Source organism: Micropterus salmoides, unplaced genomic scaffold (assembly GCF_014851395.1).
Source record: "Micropterus salmoides isolate LMB-PRFRI ecotype aquatic unplaced genomic scaffold, ASM1485139v1 Ms_hic_scaffold_8, whole genome shotgun sequence".
NCBI classification, from domain to species: domain Eukaryota; kingdom Metazoa; phylum Chordata; class Actinopteri; order Centrarchiformes; family Centrarchidae; genus Micropterus; species Micropterus salmoides.
Window position 1 is genome coordinate 2371096 of NW_024044570.1, and position 20858 is coordinate 2391953.

A 20858-nucleotide genomic window follows, 5' to 3' on the forward strand; every position below is an offset into this window, starting at 1 on the left:
AACACGGAAACAAATTTGGTGAACAAGCAAAGCTAATGAGCTAAGTGGCTGTTGGAAAACGCCGGCTAACCCCCTCCCTCTAGAAAGCCAGTCATCTGCTTTTTAACAGCCAAGCCTGGAAACATATTAAGCCAATTGTGTGGCACAGCTGAGGTTAGTGACAGTTTCAGATGTTGTGGTGGCGGCGAGGAGCAGGTGTGTGAGCGGACCAGACGCTCTACATGTCCGCCAGAATACTGCGTGAAAAGGCGCCAGATGTGATCCGCAGTATGTGTTAGAAAATACTGTATACAGTAAATAAATGTGTACAGGACATGCTGACTGTGTCCATAATGTTGTTCGAAGTGGGATGAGCTCACGGCGTCACGTCACTTGCGCTCTGGATAGAGCCGTACAGGAAGACGGGGTGATGAAAGCTTGTGCATGTGTAGTAGAAGTATAACCTGCGGGGGAAAAACACATTTTACACCTTAATTTGGAGCAAAGTCATCAAACTTTTTCAGATTTTCCTGCTGATTCTATACGTGCAGGTTTTACGTCCCGGTGACCAGACGAAGTGAAGTTATGGATCTCAAAATAACTGAGTGGCGGGACTTGCCTAAATAAGGACTTTCCCGCCACTTAACATACACGCAGACCAAAACCCACAATTCAGTTTAGCAAAAGTTCAGAAACATGATTTACACCCTCACCGGTAAAGAGGTCGATGGCGTCGGACGATGCGCCTCGTTTCCTGTGAATCCCTCGTGCATTTGGACACAATTTGAATCCGTGAGAGACCAATAACAATGAAAACTACTCTAGTACAGTTTGCAAAAATATTAAGCAGCTACAGCTAAATAATTACTCAACATAAAAAACATCAGATACGGGGTTTGATAAAGTTCATCACTGTTTGACATGCAAACAACAGTTTCAGCGTGAACACGGCCTCTTTCTCTGCTCCAGTTTCCCCATTCAGGCCGGAGCTGCTTGCATAATTAGTCCTTTTTGTGTGTGTGTGTGTGTGTGTGTGTGTGTGTGTGTGTGTGTGTGTGTGTGTGTGTGTGTGTGTGTGTGTGTGTGTGTGTGTGTGTGTGTGTGTGTGTGTGTGTGTGCAAGTAAACCATGTCTGCCTCCCAGTAGACAATCACTCCTTTCACACTCTCACACTCTGAACCCTGTGCAGTGGAGCAAACTAAAACCAGCAGTGGCTGATGGGAAATTAACTTTAACATTTCCAGTTCACTTTTTTTTTTTTTTTTTCTCACATTTACACTATTAATACTAACACACATGCTGATCGCTGGTGATTGGCCGGCTGCTGTAATGTGCCGGGTGTTTGTCAGGTGTTTTTTTATCTTTGCATACTTACTTCACGTGGATTTGCTTTCATTTACATGACCATCCTCCATGAACCCTGACGCAAATAAGTGTGTGTGTGCTTCAGTGAAAAACAAGGCGTCTTAGAATTTGTTCAATCAGCCGACCTGAAAGCTGTTAGAGGAGAAGGAGGATTAACACCTTGTGTCTGCGTCACTGCATCAAAGAGGAAGCAGCCTCCAGTTTTCACAAATAAATAAATGTCAAATAAATATATAGTGGAGACAACAGTACAATATTTCTCCCTGGGTTGTAGTGAAGTAGAGCTATAAAGTAGCATAAAATGGAAATACTCAAGTAAAGTCCATCAAAACTGAACTACAAGCTGTAATGATTATGGTTTATTATTTATTTCACGAAGCTCTCGCCGACGTCCGGTGGCCTCTTTTTCCCTCCTTAGCTTCCTTCATCAGCGTCCTCTTCAGACTCCGATGAGGCTGCTGAGCCCGGTGATGTTGCCCGACTCCGGCTCAACACCAGCAGCAGCATGATGTCGTGAGGAAAACTAATAGGAAAAATTATATATATAATGACAGACAGGTGACTTCATGATCAAAAATAATAAATTTTAGCGTTGTGTTTTGATTTTCATGTGCGTTAATGTCCGTTGAATGTACCGGCAGCCACGCCCCCTCCATTCTCTTCTGGTCACCCTACCCACCATGCATATTTTTTATAAGGTGGTCCACTGGGAGGGGAGGTACTTAGGCTCTCTATTCAGATGTTACTAAATCCTTAGTGGTGCACAGAAATACACATCATCACCTTTGTCCAATGGAGCCCGTCCATTTCAAACCTGTGTGTTGGAGGACTGTTGTCTGTCTTTGTCAGACTGAAACATCTGGGTGGATTGTGATGAAACACGTTCTCCTCAGGATGACCTGTGTAATAACTCTAATAACGCCATCATCAGGTCAACATGTTAACGGGTCCAACACTTTGCCATATGACCCAAAACCTGCAGAACTGATGGCATTCCCATCAGCCTCAGCTGCACGCTGTGTTTACTGCTAATTAGCTAATGTTAGCATGCTAACACACTAAACCAAGATGGGGAACATTAAACCTGCTAAACATCAGCATGTCAGCTAACATGCTCTCAGCTCTCAGAGCTGCTGCCACAGCTGCAGACTCTTGGTCTGGTTAACCAAGTTACAGAACGAAGCTCACTGAACCGCAACGTCCTCCTGCTTCACTTTAAACCACCGAGTTAGAATGTTTTCTCACAACACACAGCAGGAAATGCTTCATGCTGACTTCCTGTCTGTATTCACATATTCTGCTGCTTCACTTCTGTCTCTCTGTGTTCTTCCATCAACACTCTTCAGGCTCCGCTGGGCCAAACTTCTCTGAGGAAGTGATGTGCAGAATTGAGAAACGTGTTTCTTAACATGTTCATGGCTCATGCTCATTAATTTTGTGTTGTTCTTACACAGACACATTTACTCTATTTTTGTAATCCACTATGTTATTTTCTCTATTAGGCAACTAAATTTACTAAAATGTTTCTGCAGAGCCACTTTAATTAAATAATGAAATTATTTTAATCTGGGTTCTTAAAAAGTGAGAACTCTCGATACTCTGATCTTCTCTGCTCTCCAGTGGTGGACAGTAACTAAGTACATTTACTCAAATACTTGACTTGTACTTTAGTACAAATTAGAGGTACTTGTACTTGAGTATTTTCTTTTCATGCTTCTGCTCCGTCTCAGAGGGAGATGTTGTACTTTTTACTTCACTACATTTATCTGACAGCTTCAGTTACTTTATTTTTACCCACAGAACACATGAAGAGTTTATAAAATGTAGAAAATGTCAGGACTAGAAAATACTCAAGTAAAGTACAAGTTCCTGAAATTTGTATTTATGTACAGTACCTGAGTAAATGTACTTAGTTACTGTGCATGAGTAATAATTATCTCTTGATATAATAAATACTAGAACAGTCACAGGGGACATTTTTCTGCATTGAGTACTTTTACTTTTAATACTTTTTCATAATTATATATACGACTTTTACTTAAGTAACATTTTTAATGCAGGACTTTTAAAGTGAGGTATTACTACGTGTACTTAAGTAAAGGATGTGAATACTTCATGCACCACTGCTGGTCTCTGCAGAAACTGCAGTTTTTGTTTGCTGTGACAGAATGTGATGTGATGTGTGTCCTGCAGGCTGCAGCTGATCGACGACCTGTCCTACGAAGACGTGAAGAAGTGTTACAGAGGATCAGTGAGTCCTTCACTCTGCAACACAAACACTGTGAACTGATCTAAAAACAACGGCGACACGTCAACACCGCTGAGCCCCCGCACGCCACACCTACAGATGCATGCGGCCGATATAAACCTCACACACAAACACACACAAACACACACAAACCGCTCTGTGCTGGTTTTCAGATGACAACAGGCCAGCAGGAGTCCTTTCAAATCTTTTTTTAAGTCTCTGCAGAAGTTTCCGGAGTCTGTCTCGTCTCCTTGGGAACGCTGGCAGGGTGTGTGTGTGTGGGATGTGTTTCAGCAGTCTACCGTCAGATAATAACATCAACCAGGCGGGAATCGCAGTTTGTGTGTCATTTATTCACAGGGAGCGTCTCTCCTCCTTATTGTGTTCGTGTGCATGTATATACATATTCAGAGGAGCTTCACTGAGAGGAAGCCTCTCTTTTGCAGGAAGACCCTGATCACATTCACACCTGGAAGATGCCCAGTACCTGCTGGCCACTAAGCAGCTTGCTTTCCACACCCAGATTTTTACCCTGCCGGTCCGGGGATTGAACTGGATTGAACCAAGCTCGCTTTTCTAACCTTTGGGCCACCACTGCCTTCTCTACCGTTCAAAAGCTATAAATTAAATTGAATGGTACCAAAGTAAGCAGCAAACTGTTAAAAACAACGTTTACGTCACCAAACAGACATTTTTCAGATATAAAATTAACAGTTAAATGAAGGAGTTTTGTTCATTATTTCACTGTATGATCAACCGATGACCAGCTGCTCTGTCTGCCTTCTTTAATACATATGATCCTTGTTGTTGATTGTAGAGAATATTTATGCAAATTTTATGACCTTTGAGCTGATTATTTGTAAATTGTTATGTCTGTGTTTTGTCTGCAACCTTGTTAATTGTGCTGCTGCCTGGCCAGGACGCTCTTAAGGCTATAAATAAATATTATATATAGATAATATTGTACAAATAAAGCTTCTGAGGGTGCATTAACAGGCTGTTCAACGGTGTTTACACTAGAAATGTGTTTCATTTCCTTCCACTGCTGCAGAATAACCAAAGAAGGGAAAGTTTAGGTCAGCAAAACTTAGTTAACAACAACATCAAGTTATTCTGCAGCAGTGGAAGGAAATGAAACAAAACCCATTTCTACAGTAAACACAGTCCAGGATCAACCAGACCATATCGGGTCCAGTTCACGTGGCAGTGAATGTACAATCTTTTAGATACTGTATCAAGCTTCTAGCCTCAGACAGTACAAGATGAGAGACTCCAGTATCAAGAGAGACAGAACGTCTTTGTGACAAAACGTCTCTACTGTCAAAGTTTCGAGTTTGACCCAAATGTTCAAACTGACCTCGGGAGCTTCAGACGGAGGCGTCGAGCTGCTGCTGCTGTTTTCTGTTGTTTCAGTCTTTGTTGTTTCAGACAGGAACAGGAAGGCAGGAAGTCGCTGGCTGACAGGTGTTGGGGGGGGTAAAAAAAAACAATACGTACACACAATATTCCAGAAAGTAGTGGTTTACTTTGTAGTCATGTATTCAGATCCTTTGCTTAAGTAAAAGTAGCAATACAACAATTTAAGTAAAAGTCAAGTACAACAAATTAAAATTTTCAGTAATCATTCCTTCTGAAATGCAGCACGTCAGACTACTCAAGCGCCGTAGTCAGCCTTATTGTGATGCACTGTATAGTGATTATAAGACAAATATTACTAATACTCAATACTCAACTTCAATTGATAGGCCAGGATTTTATTTTCTTCTATTACTGAAGTCACCCTGTCTGTATTTGGGACAGGCCTTCAATTCTTTTCTCATAAAACTCTCACTCAGCAAAGATGAATGAATAAAGAATAACACTTTGGTGCTTATTGTTTCCATAAAATGAAAAGAACAATTAAATTGTGGGTAATTCAACTGATCTAACGATGTGTCTGTTGACAAAACATTTATATTCGTATGTGTGATCTAAGCAGCTCAGAAGACACTGAAGCAGGCGACCTGGTGGACTTGAAGAGGTTTTATTCATCCTATAGAACTATAAAAACCAGACCAGACTTCTAATCTAGACCTGTGTGTATTTGTCAAAATGTGTAGTCACACCAGGCCAGGAAAAGGGACAGGCGGCCAACTGAGACTACGCTTTTAATTAAAGTTTTAGGGTATATTAACACTTATTTAATTTATTTAATCAGGTTGTGAGACCGAGATGTCTTTCTTTTCATCAGGAGAACTAGTCTGGCAACAGGAAATATTTTATCGTCAGATTTAAGTTCTTCGATACGCAGCCAGGAAAGTGCTTTTTTTGGTTGTGAAGGAAAATTAAGCTTGTTTAGTCTTCCTGAAGAAGAAAGCGCCAAACAAGACTAGATACAGTTTCTTTTTTTAGGCCAACAACTGCCTGGTAAACACGCTTTAGGGTCTTGGCCAATCAGAAGATAGTGGGCTTTTGGGTGGGGGAGAAAGAGAAGAGCAACAACAGCTTGTTTCAGACTGAGGCTGAAATGACGGCCTGCATGAATACAGAAAATTATTATTTTAATAATAATAATTTTTATTTATTTTATAACTTTGAATCAAGCAAAGCTGCCATACAGGAGTCACAGAACTACAATATAGGACTGGAAATGCAGTATAATACTTTTTTAATAAAAAAAACAATTGAGGAGTTGTGAAAGTGAATGAACGTGAAATAATAGTCTTAAAATCGCGGGAGGAAAGATTGTAATTTGAGAGTTTGCATCTCCTTCAGTTTAAAAGGTGAATGGTACCAGAAACCAGTTCTGCCAGCTCTGGTATATGCAAGGCAGAGTATTATTAGATTGTGTGGTTATGAGATTTTAATGAGAGATGTGTGGTAGTTTGGAAGCTGTGGAGAGTTGTACAGATACAAATATCATGAGTTTGATGTTTTATTTGCAAGTCGAAACTTAAATATGAACCTCGAATTAGTTTCCTCTGTCAGCGTCCTCTTCGTCTCTTTGCCTCTGCCATGTTATGTCCATATGTTTGGTTATGTTGCCCACTCGGCCGGCTCCGGCTCACACAAGCACTTACAGTAATGTTACAGATGTCCGAGTGTGTTAGCTAATAAGTTTGCTAATATGAACTCCAGATTTACTGTATAGCTAGCAGCTAAACCTGATTTCTTCGAGTCGACAACTTTGCTAACAGCCAAACAAACAAGCAAGCACAACAACACAAGACACAGTGAGCAGCTAATAAGTTATTACTCACTAGTCTAACAGAAAGAAGGCCAGCTCGCCGTCACTAAAAGCCAGTCTGATATTTACTCTTGTCCTCTCTCCTGCTCGGTCACTCTTTTTTTTTTTCTCTTCCTCAGCCTGTGCCATGATATCCATACTGAGAATACCGAGCTAGCTTCTCCCAAAGAACTTACATTGTACATATACTTTTTGCTGCTTCTTATAGCTTGCTTACTTTGTTGAAGTGTTAAAGTGCCGTAAAGCATTGCACTTCAGGTCTACACAGTGCAATAGAAGGCTTCCACACCCAGAGATGCACTGATGGTGACGTCACTCAAAGTAGCATCAAAATTATTCCAAAGCTGTTATTTTAAGATAAAATTACAACATAATGTTCCTCTTAGGAGATGAGTCAGGGTCCTCTTTGGGCCATACAAAACTGTGTCATCTGCATAAAAACGGACATTAATGGGCAGATTAGCAACAGTAATGTTATTTATACTGTAACTAATAATGAGCCAACAATAGACCCCTTTAGCACCCCATCAGTGATGGTAACAGGGCTCAACTCGTCATCATAAGCAAGTTCACCCTGTAAATATGATCATTAAATCAATTATTATATTGATTTTAAAACATATCTGCTGACTGTCTGGGATTGATTCTGTTCCTCCTGCTGCCTCCACAGACCGTCAGCAAGTACAACTCTCAGTACCACAAACTCTTCCAGACCGTCCCCACAGAGGAGATCCTGATGAAAGGTATGGACTGTCTCTTATCTGTCCTAACCTAATTTATACCGACCTGGTGCTAGCTCATATGTGCTGCATGTTGTTTCCATGGAAAGAAACTGATCTTTGTTTCCAGCTCTTGGTGGAAAAGTCTGATCAGTTAACTGTCTCTCCTCCTCTTCTTCTTCTTCTTTAGTGTATTCGTGTGCGTTGTTGAGAGACATCCTGCTGCAGGGTCGACTCTACATCTCCAGGAACTGGCTGTGTTTCTACGCAAACCTGTTTGGTAAAGACATCAAGGTGAGCGAATAAGGAACCACCTAAACCCGTGTCCACAGAAGTCTGGTGAATTTGAAAACACATTTCCTATGAGCTGTGACGGTCTTTTAAAAACTCTTTCTAAACTGGATAAAGCCAGAAACGCTGGTCCAGTTGAAGACCACTTCCTTCTACCTTCTAGCTTCCTCTATAACAACCATAAACTTAGGATAATCAGTAAAGATGTTTAATAAATAATCCAGATTAACGTTACATTAACTAGAGTAGATATGTCAAAGAAGCCACCAGTATTTGAGGAAATTAGAGAGTCATCATCACTTTTTAAGTGTGAAGTGTTTTCAGTGTAGTGAGTCCCCAAGGCCAACAGGTGGCCATTTAAAATGTGTTTTTTGTTATCATTAGCATTTTATTGATACTGCTACAGAAATTATGTTAAAAAAAGAATAAACTCAAAACAGAATCAGAATTAAATATTTTAAATAAAACTTAAAGTATAAGTTAATGTTGTTTCTGGGGCAGCAACAGTAATGTTTACAACTGCAAAGTCACTATATACTGTATACTCTTTCTACACGTTTACGTGTTTATCCTTGTTCTACACAGAGGAAGTTCTACCAGTGATTTTATCTATCTGCCTACTGAAATAGCAGTCAGAAGATGTGAGATTTGATTCCCCTGAATGAGAAGCTCAGGACTTTCCTCTACATGGAGATACTGGTGAAATGAAAATAAGCGTCCATAGTAAAAAAATATCAACAATGACACATTAATCAGTCTCTTGGTGGGTTTTACAGATAAGCAATTTTGCAAGATTAGATTTCCGCCCTTATTCTCAGAACACATATTTTCAATGCAATATGACTCTATAAAATGAAGTAATGGTTGACTGTACTTGACAGTATACAGTGACGGAAAGTGACACTTTCTTAGAAGCCTTGTTTTCTACGTCACTTCCAGTTAAAGAGGTTTAAAAAAATGCCAGGTGGAGATAAAAAGTCAGTTTTCTTATAGACAGAATTGTAAAGTTTTGTAAAAGGTCAGGACTCATCTGCACTATGGGAACATGAAGATGTGAGGAGAAATGGTAAATGACTTTATTATAAAAAATACACAAATACATCATCCCCATATTTCTCTATTGAGGCAACGTGTGTGTCTTTGTTTGACATTTGTTATCAACTTTATTTATATAGCAGACTTAAAACAACCAAGGTGCTTTACAAAGTAAAATACAGCAATAAAACAGTAATAACTAAGTAAAATACAGCAATAAAACAGTAATAACTAAGTAAAATACATCAATAAAACATACAGTAGTATACAGTATATCATAGACTGTATGATATATTGTATACTGATAATAGGATAATAACTTTCTTTACTCGAAGGAAATGCCAAAGAAAAGAGATTTATTCTGTAATTCTGTAAATCTGTCCAAAGTCCAGGTGGAAGCTCATGCACCTCACTTCTTGTCATTTAGGAGAATTACATGAAGCTCATGGAATTTGTGATTTAGTTAATGTAAAATAGCTGTTCTCCTGCTACAACCAGAATCTGAGCGCTGGGCGGTAGGTGCTCCAGCAGCAGAGGCAACATAAAGTGTTTGCTCTGACTTTCAAACCAAAATGTTGAATTTTTATTATCTCTCTTTTCTGAATCTGCATCAGGTCTGTATACCAGTGGTGTCAGTTCGGCTGGTGAAGAAACACAAGACGGCCGGCCTGGTGCCAAACGGGCTGGCCATCACAATGGACACCGGACAGAAGGTGACTCACAGGACCAGTACACACCAGAGATTCCACATTGTTATCAGTAACTGTCCAACAAGCAGTTTTATAGGGAGTATACTGACAGCCTAACAGGCCGGTTAAAGCAGAGGGGGAAAGAGTACAAAAATATTCTACTTAAGTAAAAGTACAATTACTTTGATGAACTTTTACTTAAGTACAAGTTACCGGTATAAAATATCTACATATTAATATAAAATATGTAAAATATAAATATCTATCTAGCTATAAAGTAGCTCATTTAAAATTTACTCAGAGTAAACGTTACTTTTTTAACCTAAAATAATTACCAAATTACTGTTTAATAATTTCAACTTTTGCAAAATGAACATTTATTAGCTTATATAAGTGTGAACAGACTCACATGGTAAAATCCATAATGTTAAATCTATACAGGCCATCTTAACTAGAAAATGCTCTCAGACAGTTTACTGAGTGATGGTTAAAATATGTAATTGTAACTGTACATCTGATTGGCATGATATGTTAATCACCCGGTTTCTACGCTGTTTTGCGGCCGTGCCGTTATTATGCATGCGACACGTATCGTTACTGGTGGTAACAGCAGATGCCTTTTAATTCCACAGGGCCCAGAAGTCTTTGGCAGCTAAACAAACCATTGTCGGACAGTTATTGGTGTTTTCCATAATTCTGTGAGCAGTCATGATCTGACTTTATGCTGCACACAGCATGAGTCTGCGAACAGTGAAGGTTACCTGGCTGAAGGTGGAGGCGTGCAGCTCTTTATCTAACAGCTCACTGTGTCTGCTGCTGCTGACTGTTGCATTACTCACCGCGATATTTCAAACTGGTCCGCTGTCAGAAAACTCTTGAAAATGACAGTTGTCATGTTGTTTAGCCGAATTTTTGATGAATGAGAGCGATCAGCGCTGATCTCCCTTACAGATTGCACTTCCTGTGCCTACTTCAAAAGAAGTCATCTCGTGTTTCGCCAGTTAAATGCTTTTAATGTGAAGCTGCAGCAGCAGGAAATGTTCAGTTTGCATTAGCAGTAACTTAAAACAGCATTTTTTCACTGCTTACACCACATCATGATGAAGCTGTTCTTCTCTTGCACCAAAGTTTTTTCTCCTCAGTAATGGACGTGATTGAAAATGTAGCGAAGTACAATACTTTAAACAAAACATACTTAAGTAAAAGTAAAATTACAGATTTAAAAAAGCTACTTCAAAAAGTACAAGTACACAAATAAACTACTCAATTACAGTAACGTGAGTAATTTCCACCTCTGGGTTAAAGCTCTGTGCTTTTCTGTTTATACTGTTTATAACCTGCTGTCTGTCTCTCTGCAGTACGTGTTTGTGTCCCTGCTGTCCAGAGACAGTGTCTACGACGTCCTCAGGAGGATCTGCACTCACCTGCAGGTTTGTGGATCATCTACATTTATTCTCTCGATAAACAGAGACGTCACGGTCAAACTATCATGTTTCTATTACAGAATATATCCCAGGGTCTTCATGTGTGACTGCTTCTCTGTGTTCAGGTGAACGGGAAGAGTCTGAGTCTGAAGCAGTACCTGGAGGAGCCCAGCTCTCTGTCTATGGTAACGTTACATTCAAATGAACCTGCATTTAGAGAGCGTTTCTGTCAACCAGCCCCATCAGATTACCTTTATATAACCTAAAGAGTGTAGCCGGTGGCGTCTAGCATTGCGTGCATTGTGTTATGATACAGAGGCCCAATCCCAGGATGTCTTTGGAGGGGATCTCTATTTATTCTGACAAAACAGGTAAATAATAAAATCCTCCGGTCGATTGTTTTGATGTAGCTTGAGCCCCCTCTCTCCTGGAGAAGGAACTTTTGTAACCATTGTTCAAGAAACTCTAGTTATGGAAGGTACTCTTTTAATCACTACTCCAGTGCCAGAACCAGATGGTACTGCTCTCTGTCCCCGGAGGTACTGCTTTAACTACTGTTCGAGAAAGTACTACTCTAATTGCAGAAATAACTACTCTAACCACCGCCCTAGTAAGTATTACTCTTACTCCAGGAGGTAGCACTGTAACCACTGTTCCAGAGGGTACTACCCTCACTCCAGGAAGTTCTACTACAACTTTTCCAGAAGGTACGACTCAAATGCCAGAAGAGACCACTCTTACCACTGTCCCCAGAGGTACTGCTCTAAATTTAGGAGTTAATCATCCAACAGCTTTTTGATGTAACTTGAGCTCCTCTCTCCTGGAGTACAACAGCAAAAGAACCTACGAGCAACCAATACAATAAACCACAGAAAACATACCTGTTAAAAGAGCTAAATAACAGAGTACAAGGTTGTTTATTTGTCATTATACAGCACAAGGCTGATCATTGAAACGAAATTTGTAGTTCCTTCGGGCTACACACAAAACATATAATTAAGTGTAGGCCTATATTAAAATATATATAAAATAAAATACAACAATACAGTTATTTATATGCATTCATACAGGCACCCCGAACATTACACAGTGCATTTTTTGAATTTGCATGCGGTGAATGTAAACAGCAGTATGAAAGTTTCGTCTTCACAATAAACAGTGTGACATTTGAGTCCATCTTGACTGCGTTTGTGCACCAAGCATCATCGATGAAAACCCACTGAAGGAGTCCAAATAACAAAAATAAAAAGTAAAGTCAATTTAAACACAAATAAAATGACATAGGAATATATTAGTACACTACACAAGCTTAAGCTAGCAAGATAACTTATAAATGTATTTTAACAGGATGGCACGTAAGTTTGTATGACCACGATGTTGTTTACTTCTCCCATTACAGCAGCTAAAGAGAAGAGGTAAGAGAGGGAGACCCCGTTTACAGGGAGGAGCCCCATCAAAGTGAACGTAGCCGCGCAGAACATACGTCTCAAACGTTTTTCATATTGACTCTGGAGGTTTAACATGTCAGGTTAATACTGTTTACACAGAATACTGTGTAATTATAATACTACATGTTTGACTTACATGTAGTGGGAAAAGAAACTGTGAATTATGTTTCTGCGGAGATAAACGTGTCTGTGGACGACGCTCTCACCGCGACTAACTCAACGTGAAGCAAACTACATGGCTGATCCCAGTGTCTGAGGAGGTATTCAGGTCCTGTACTTAAAAGTACTATTACTACAAAACTAAAATACTTGCCGTTTTTCAAATACCAGAACCGGCTCAACTCCACTCGGTTTAGCCGTCCTCCGTTTCCATTGCAGATAGTACCAAGGGATAGAGAGCCTAAGTCCCTCCCCTTCCGGTGGACCACCATGGGACCTTATTCTGGAAAAATATTGTACGGTAGTCAATGGCAGGAGACGACAAATATTTTGATCCCATTTGAATTGTGCCCTGTCAAGAAAGTCAAGAAAGTTGCAGTTTGATGTAAAACTGTTCAGGTATAAGACTTTGAAAATACATAATTACAAAGACCACAAACCAAAAAGTCTCGTATGTGACGTCGTAACTTTCTCTGTCAATGACTGAAGCTAACGTCAAAAAACTTCAAAAGGAAAACGTCAAAAAACAAAAGGGCCGAGAGTCGTTGGATTAAACACATCAGGTGAGATAAATTTCTGCGGGAAACACGGCTAAGTAATCCAGCTAGTAGCCACCAAGCAACGAACGTTAGCTTAGCATTACCGCGCTAACATGTTGGTGACGTATATTGTGCGAGATGAGAGATGTAGTTCGTTGAAGAGTTTTCACACAAAACAACATGTAACTTTACTGTTTTACGACAAACTGCGACTTTCTTGACGGACAAAAATATATTTTAAATTGACAAACGTCATTATGTGTAATTCAGAGCTCAGTTCAAACAGGAGCATAAAAATAAGTTGTCTCTTGCCGTTGACTACCGTACATGTTTTTTCCGAAATAATGTCCCATGAGACGTAAGTGGTAGTGAGTGACTTCGGCTCTCTATAGTACCTCTCAATATAGCACACAACTGCCACGACGTAATGTTCAGTGCGATCCACACAGCTGTCTCTTGATTTAAGTTAAAACATTTGAACATTCCTCAGAATGTAAAGACAGATAAGCGGTATGAAAACCTTCCTGCTGTGTTTTCCTCTGCTGTTGTTGCTGCAGCGGTCTGTGTGACGGCGGGAGCAGAGGGCTCTGTGAGCGGGCGGCTGGCCGGCCTCACACGCTCCTCCCACACAGGCTTCTCGCGGAGCTCCTCAACTCCGAAAATATTCAATAACACATTTTTGTTCCGCCATCACTTCTCGTAAAACTGTCAATATTCAAAATCTACACAGTTGATTTCTCACCTCAAAACTTCTCAGAAGTGAATTTAGTGATGAAATAACACACGAAAACTGTAAAATATAAAACTTTCTGGTGCTGGCCACTGTCTGGTGACGATTCTCTCTGACCAATCAGCAGTCTGTCCTGTTTTCTCGTTACATTTTAGTATCCCTCAGCTCGCTTGGAACCTCGAGGGAGGTGATACGAAAAAAGTACCTGGAAGCAGGTACAGGTGCAACATTTCCACAGTGGAAAACCAAAAAAAGCCGTGTTGAGCTGCAGTGGAAAAGGGGCTTTAAAGTATTGAAGCAGTAAAATGTCCCTGTGCCTGTTTTACTAATATATCTCCTCATTAGATTACTATTCCTCATGCATTAATGGCAATCATCAAATTGATTCTGGATCAATCTGCTGATTATTTCCTCCGTGAATCGATCGGTTGTTTGGTTTGTAAAGATTCTGCCGTCACAGTTACCCAGAGTCCAAAGTGACACGTTCACAACTCTTAACTCTTAACTTAAAATAATAAAAATGACTAAATAATCAAAATAGTTGTAATTATTAGTAAGTAATTTTCTGACTACTGGCCTAATGGTTTCAGCTGTATTTGGGTGTTTCTGTGTGTTTTGTTAATATTAACAGTAGTAGACGTAGAAAGTGGCGTGTTGAGTTTATGTGCAGTACAACAGTTTCTAGTGTTGATACAATACTTAAGTCTGAAAAAAGTATACTCTTTTTCACTTCAAAGTTTTAAAAAAAGTTAAATGTTGTCTAAACACATGCAGCAGTACAAGAATTTTACCTAAATAAGTCTAAAATGGATTTGATTTAACTGAGAAACTATCTGATGAAAGTACAGAGGAGGACCGACCTGAGCTGCTTAATCCAAAAGCGGACATCGATTTAAAAAAATCAAACAAGTTTACTCCATTTTCCTGTGATAACAGGATAATTTTCTTGAACGATCTAACAAACGGTCTTATGCAGAGGTCAGCATGTAGGTTTTTTTTTTTTTCATTGTGCCTGCCTACTGAAATAGCTGTCAGGAGGTGTGAGATTGGATTCCCCTTAATGAGAAGCTCAGGACTTTCCTCTGCATGGAGATACTGGGGAAATGAAAATAAGCGTCCAGCGCCTGCTTTATTATGAGCATATGAAACAGTCTCTTCATAAGAACTTTGTTTAAGAGCATAATTAGGCATCAAACACACAACCCAGTCCTGCGCTCTGCCGACTGAGCTAACCAGGGACACTGACGATAAACAAACCTACCTGTCAATCCCTTTACTACACCGTTACATCATCTCAAGATAATTATCCCATTGTCACGGGAAAACGGAGGAAGACATTTTTGAATCAATGTCCGCTTACTGGTCAGTGTGGTGGGAATTGCGTGTTTAAATAAACAGCTCAGGCAAACAGTTGTCTTTCTGTGAGTTTTATTCAAGTCTTCTGCAGAAGGACTCACAGCAAAACACATACACCGTGTACATGTATGCTCGAATAAGTGAGGAGAGCTCCGTGAGCCTGTGATTTATCCAGCTTTAGGGTCAATCTTATCGTCCCACAGAGACACATTGTCCCTGAAGTCTGGATACCACAGAGAACAGAGATATTTTGACTGTTACGTTTACACAGATTCAGAGCCACATCACAGATGAGTCTCCCTGAGTCCAGGGTTACATGCAATATGTTTGGAACTCCCATTACAACAGTAAAGCTGAAGGTTGATGTTTTAAAAACACCAGCAGAAGCAGGACTTCCTCCTCGGTGTGATGATGAGTCACCAGTCAGTGAAACGGGCTTAGTGGAATACCAGAAGCTGTTGTTTTGGTCCTGTGGTGACCCTCTGTGACCCCTTCATTCTCCCTGGATAAAAGGCTTTCCTCGCGCTGCCTTCAGGTTCTGTCTGAAATACTGTAAATATGAGGACCAAGCTGCTGGGTACCAACATGTGACTTTATTTCAGAACAACAACAAGAGACGACTAATATTTACATCCCGTTTGCATTTGTGTCCTGAATTACGCACATGTCGTTTGTCATTCAAGAAAGTCGCAGTTTGTCGTAAAACTGAAAAATACGTAATTACAAAGACCCCAAACCCAGAAGTCTGGTATGTGACGTCTCAATGATTAAAACCAACTCCAAAGAGGTTCCAAGATTCAAGATGTGTAGATGATGTGATGAAAGGACCAGCAGCTAAGGTACCTAGCCAGAAGCAACCAAGCAATGAACGTTAGCTTAGCATTACAGCGCTAACATCTTGGTGATGTATATAGTAAATATTTGAAGTATCTTTTCATGTGATGACAATGAAGAAATTACACTTTGTAAAGTATTACAGTGTAAAGTAGTGAGTGTGCAGCTTGTATAACAGTGTAAAGTAGTGAGTGTACAGTTTGTATAACAGTGTAAAGTAGTGAGCGTACAGCTTGTATAACAGTGTAAAGTAGTGAGCGTACAGCTTGTAAAGTAGTGAGCGTACAGCTTGTAAAGTAGTGAGCGTACAGCTTGTAAAGTAGTGAGCGTACAGCTTGTAAAGTAGTGAGCGTACAGTTTGTATAACAGTGTAAAGTAGTGAGCGTACAGCTTGTATAACAGTGTAAAGTAGTGAGCGTACAGCTTGTATAACAGTGTAAAGTAGTGAGCGTACAGCTTGTAAAGTAGCGAGCGTACAGCTTGTAAAGTAGCGTGCGTACAGCTTGTAAAGTAGCGAGCGTACAGCTTGTATATCAGTGTAAAGTAGCGAGCGTACAGCTTTTATAACAGTGTAAAGTAGTGAGCGTACAGCTTGTATAACAGTGTAAAGTAGTGAGCGTACAGCTTGTAAAGTAGCGAGCATACAGCTTGTAAAGTAGTGAGCGTACAGCTTGTATAACAGTGTAAAGTAGTGAGCGTACAGATTGTATAACAGTGTAAAGTAGTGAGCGTACAGCTTTTATAACAGTGTAAAGTAGTGAGCGTACAGCTTGTAAAGTAGCGAGCATACAGCTTGTAAAGTAGTGAGCGTACAGCTTGTATATCAGTGTAAAGTAGCGAGCGTACAGCTTGTATAACAGTGTAAAGTAGCGAGCGTGCAGCTCGTATATTAGTGTAAAGTAGCGAGCGTACAGCTTATAAAGCAGTGAGTGTACAGCTTGTATAACAGTGTAAAGTAGCGAGCGTACAGCTTGTAAAGTAGCGAGCGTACAGCTTGTAAAGTAGTGAGCGTACAGCTTGTATATCAGTGTAAAGTAGTGAGCGTACAGCTTGTAAAGTAGCGAGCGTACAGCTTGTAAAGTAGTGAGCGTACAGCTTGTATAACAGTGTAAAGTAGCGAGCGTACAGCTTGTATAACAGTGTAAAGTAGCGAGCGTACAGCTTGTAAAGTAGTGAGCGTACAGCTTGTATAACAGTGTAAAGTAGTGAGCGTACAGCTCTTAAAGCAGTGAGCGTACAGCTTGTATAACAGTGTAAAGTAGTGAGCGTACAGCTTGTATAACAGTGTAAAGTAGCGAGCGTACAGCTTGTAAAGTAGCGAGCGTACAGCTTGTAAAGTAGTGAGCGTACAGCTTGTATATCAGTGTAAAGTAGCGAGCGTACAGCTTGTATAACAGTGTAAAGTAGCGAGCGTACAGCTTATATAACAGTGTAAAGTAGTGAGCGTAAAGCTTGTAAAGTAAGTGAGCGTACAGCTCGTATATCAGTGTAAAGTAGCGAGCGTGCAGCTCGTATAACAGTGTAAAGTAGCGAGCGTGCAGCTCGTATAACAGTGTAAAGTAGCGAGCGTGTAGCTCGTGTAACAGTGTAAACTAGTGAGCGTGCAGCTCGTATAACAGTGTAAAGTAGCGAGCGTGTAGCTCGTGTAACAGTGTAAACTAGTGAGCGTACAGCTTGTGTAACAGTGTAAAGTAGTGAGCGTGCAGCTTGTGTAACAGTGTAAAGTAGTGAGCGTGCAGCTTGTATAACAGTGTAAATCTGCTGTCCCCTCAAAATAACACATCACACTGCATTAATGTCTAACACGCTGGCAACAAAAGTGAGGACTCCAACTTTCATGACTTAAATTATTTTTTTAATGGACAAAAATCAAATGTGTAATTCAGGACACAATATTTCTTCAGAAATAAGGTCCGATGGAGCCTTAAGTGAGGTACTTTGGCTGTCTGTGTGTCGATGTTTGGCCTCTGGCGTTGGTGTATTTCTATTTTCCCTCAGTTTGAAACAGAAGTCTGGTGCACATCACAATCATTTTTTTTTTTGTCCTTTGTTTTTGTCTCTCTTGCAGGACGAGTTTCCAGAGGTGTTGAAGTGGAGGAGGAAGCCCTCGCTCCCCGCCGTCTCCTCGTCCCTCCCAGACTTGCTGGGAAACTCCACCCCCGGCCTCACCGCCGACACGACCTTCAGCACGCACACGCTCACCGGTAGGCCCGTCCATCTGTCAATCAGCATTCACAGGAAATGGCCATTTATACTTCGATCCTGCATGTCGTCGCAAGCATTTATACAAAGACAATGTAAACTGATAAACATTTGAAACAAATGTAAATGTACCCGAGTAAGCCGCAGTCCGTTCTCCCCGATGTTAATATCGTCCTAAAATAATCTTGGATGACACCAGCATTGCTCTGACAGCAGTAATAGGATGGCGATTGTCTAATTGATGGTGGTAGGTGGAGGAGTCCCACTGATGTGAGGATGTGAATGAAAAGACGGCCTGCATGAATGTAGTTTTTCTGAGTGGGATTTTTCAGTCCCTCCTAGCTACACCTCTCTGTTTGCGGTTGATTTGAAGTTGATGAGCCCAGTCAAATGAGGAGGAGGAGCTAAACTGTGCGTGATATAAACTAAGCAGATATTTTTTTATTTGATTGTTATGGTGGAGTATGTATTGTTGTGTCAGTTAATTTTTCATTAGGTTACTTTACATCAGTGGGTACTCCCTAATCCCATACTGGGATGTAACATTGAGGTTTTCCCCGCTAAGCAGATTATACTTCTTTAGAATATAGCAGTGATGGTAACTAAATGGCCTTTTGTCTAGTGGACCAACAAGGTGTGCAGTGGACCAACTTATCAGACAGCAGGTGATGTGGGAGCGAACCAGTGAGTGGAAGTATAACTTAGCTGCCTCAGCTGGTTTCTGGTATACCTGAAATTACAGACCCTTATGTGGTTTTTGAAGCCAAGATTTGGGTTATGTCTACTTATAAATACTTGCATTCTGAGAAAACTTTTAGTCTCTCTCCTGAAATGAAAATGTCTTGCTCTACATCTACGCTCGAGCCTTTTGAGTTGCAAACAACACTGATGTGACCAGGATGTGACTTCACTAAATGATTAAATGTCAGCTTGATTGTTACCTCTTCAGCAGGTAAAAATAACTTCATCATCGTCGGTGTACGGCGGCTGAAACTGAGCAGATCATGTTGGAGCGGATCGATGTTGAAGATCAGTAATTTTTAGTGAAAGTACTAAACGACCCTCGAGGCAGAAGAAGCTACCGAGCTGACGGATCACGGTTCTTGCGGTCTGCGTAGCCGAAACGTGTTGTTGCATTTTTAGTGAGGTGCGTGTCAGGGAACGGAGTAGATTCAACGCGGAAGTATAAATCCTTTAGAGACAGAGAGATGGCTTTACTGGTTATTTATTTTATTTTATTTATTTGATGAACTATATGAATTGAATTCACAACACAAACACGTTTTTTAATTAAATTGTTTATTTGTATTTTTTTATTTAAACTCTTACTGTTTTAAACAGTATTTAAATACACACATTTAATGTTTTATCTATTTATTTTTTTTATTATTTGCACACACATTTACGGTTTCATCTTTTATTTATTTTCATTTAAAGGACACACGTTTACTGTTTTACTGTATTTTATTTTATTTATTTAATAAATAAATTACAAAAGAACAATTCATTTCATTAAATAAGTGAATAAAACAGTAAAAGTGTGTGTTAAAAAATATATATATAATATAGAATATAAAAATAAAGTACAAATAATAAAAATAAAAATAAATTAAAAAAAACAGTAAGCATGTGTTGTGAATTCAATTCATATGGTAACAATAATAGTAAAAACGTGTATATGTATTAATAAACAAAAAATAAAATAAATATCTAAAAAATCAGTATCAAATGCGAAATAAAAATAATAATAAAGGAACAATTATTAAAATAAACAATGAGAGTAATAATAAATTCAAAATTTTAAAGTAGAATTATTTAATATATTATTTCATTTAAACAAACACGTTTACTGTTTTATCTATTTTATTTTATTTGTTTGTTTTTATTTAAACACACACACTCTTACTGTTTTTTTTATAAATGTATCTTTACTTAAACACACACACACAATTACTGTTTCATCTATTTGATTTTATTTATTTAACTGAATGAAACTGTGTTTCCTTGTGTGTGTAGACAGCAGTTTGGAAACAGAGAAGATCCTGCTGACAGAACCAGTACCTGAACTGAGTCACATGGAGTACCAGCTGCTGAAACTCTTCATCCTGCTGTGAGTCCCACAAAACCCAAAACCTCCAGAAAACAAACCAAAGGTTGATAAAACTACGAAGCCACTCTGTTGATTTTCCCCTTAAAACATCCCCTAAAGTTATTTTTGGTAGATAATATCTTCTTTCAGAACTTGAGCAGACCGTTAAAAACATCCAGGATGCAACAAAAAAGAGACAAAAAAGTTTTTTATTGTTGGTCTGTGCTGCCACCTGCTGGTGGATGTTCTGTATGAGCAGCCTGTTCATCCAGCACTGCAGCCTTTAAAAACATTAATATATAATATATATTTTATCTCTCTACCTTGAAACAATTGTTTGTGTTGCTCACAGATTTTTATTTTAATTTACTAGGAAGTTTCCTGCAAAACAAAATCACAAATCTTTTCTTGTTGTTTTCATTTCACACTTGCTTTTGCAACGCAGCCATTTTGACCTGGAAATCATAATTTCTTTCAGGTTTCAAGTCTGATTTTTGCTCCTGAGTGAAAGTTAATTGTGGTTTT

General features: G+C 39.5%; 1 protein-coding gene across 2 annotated transcripts in view; it reads left to right on the forward strand.

Moving 5' to 3' along the window:
• Positions 1-20858, forward strand: part of LOC119894283 (GRAM domain-containing protein 2A-like) — a 42132-nt gene that overhangs the window by 16035 nt on the left and 5239 nt on the right. For both annotated transcript variants that reach the window (XM_038706952.1, XM_038706954.1), the window contains exons 3-10: positions 3538-3595; positions 7489-7561; positions 7728-7831; positions 9478-9576; positions 10911-10982; positions 11102-11161; positions 18111-18246; positions 20261-20354. In XM_038706952.1, coding sequence (XP_038562880.1) covers positions 3538-3595; positions 7489-7561; positions 7728-7831; positions 9478-9576; positions 10911-10982; positions 11102-11161; positions 18111-18246; positions 20261-20354 — 696 coding nt within the window. The remainder of the gene's footprint in view (positions 1-3537; positions 3596-7488; positions 7562-7727; positions 7832-9477; positions 9577-10910; positions 10983-11101; positions 11162-18110; positions 18247-20260; positions 20355-20858) is intronic.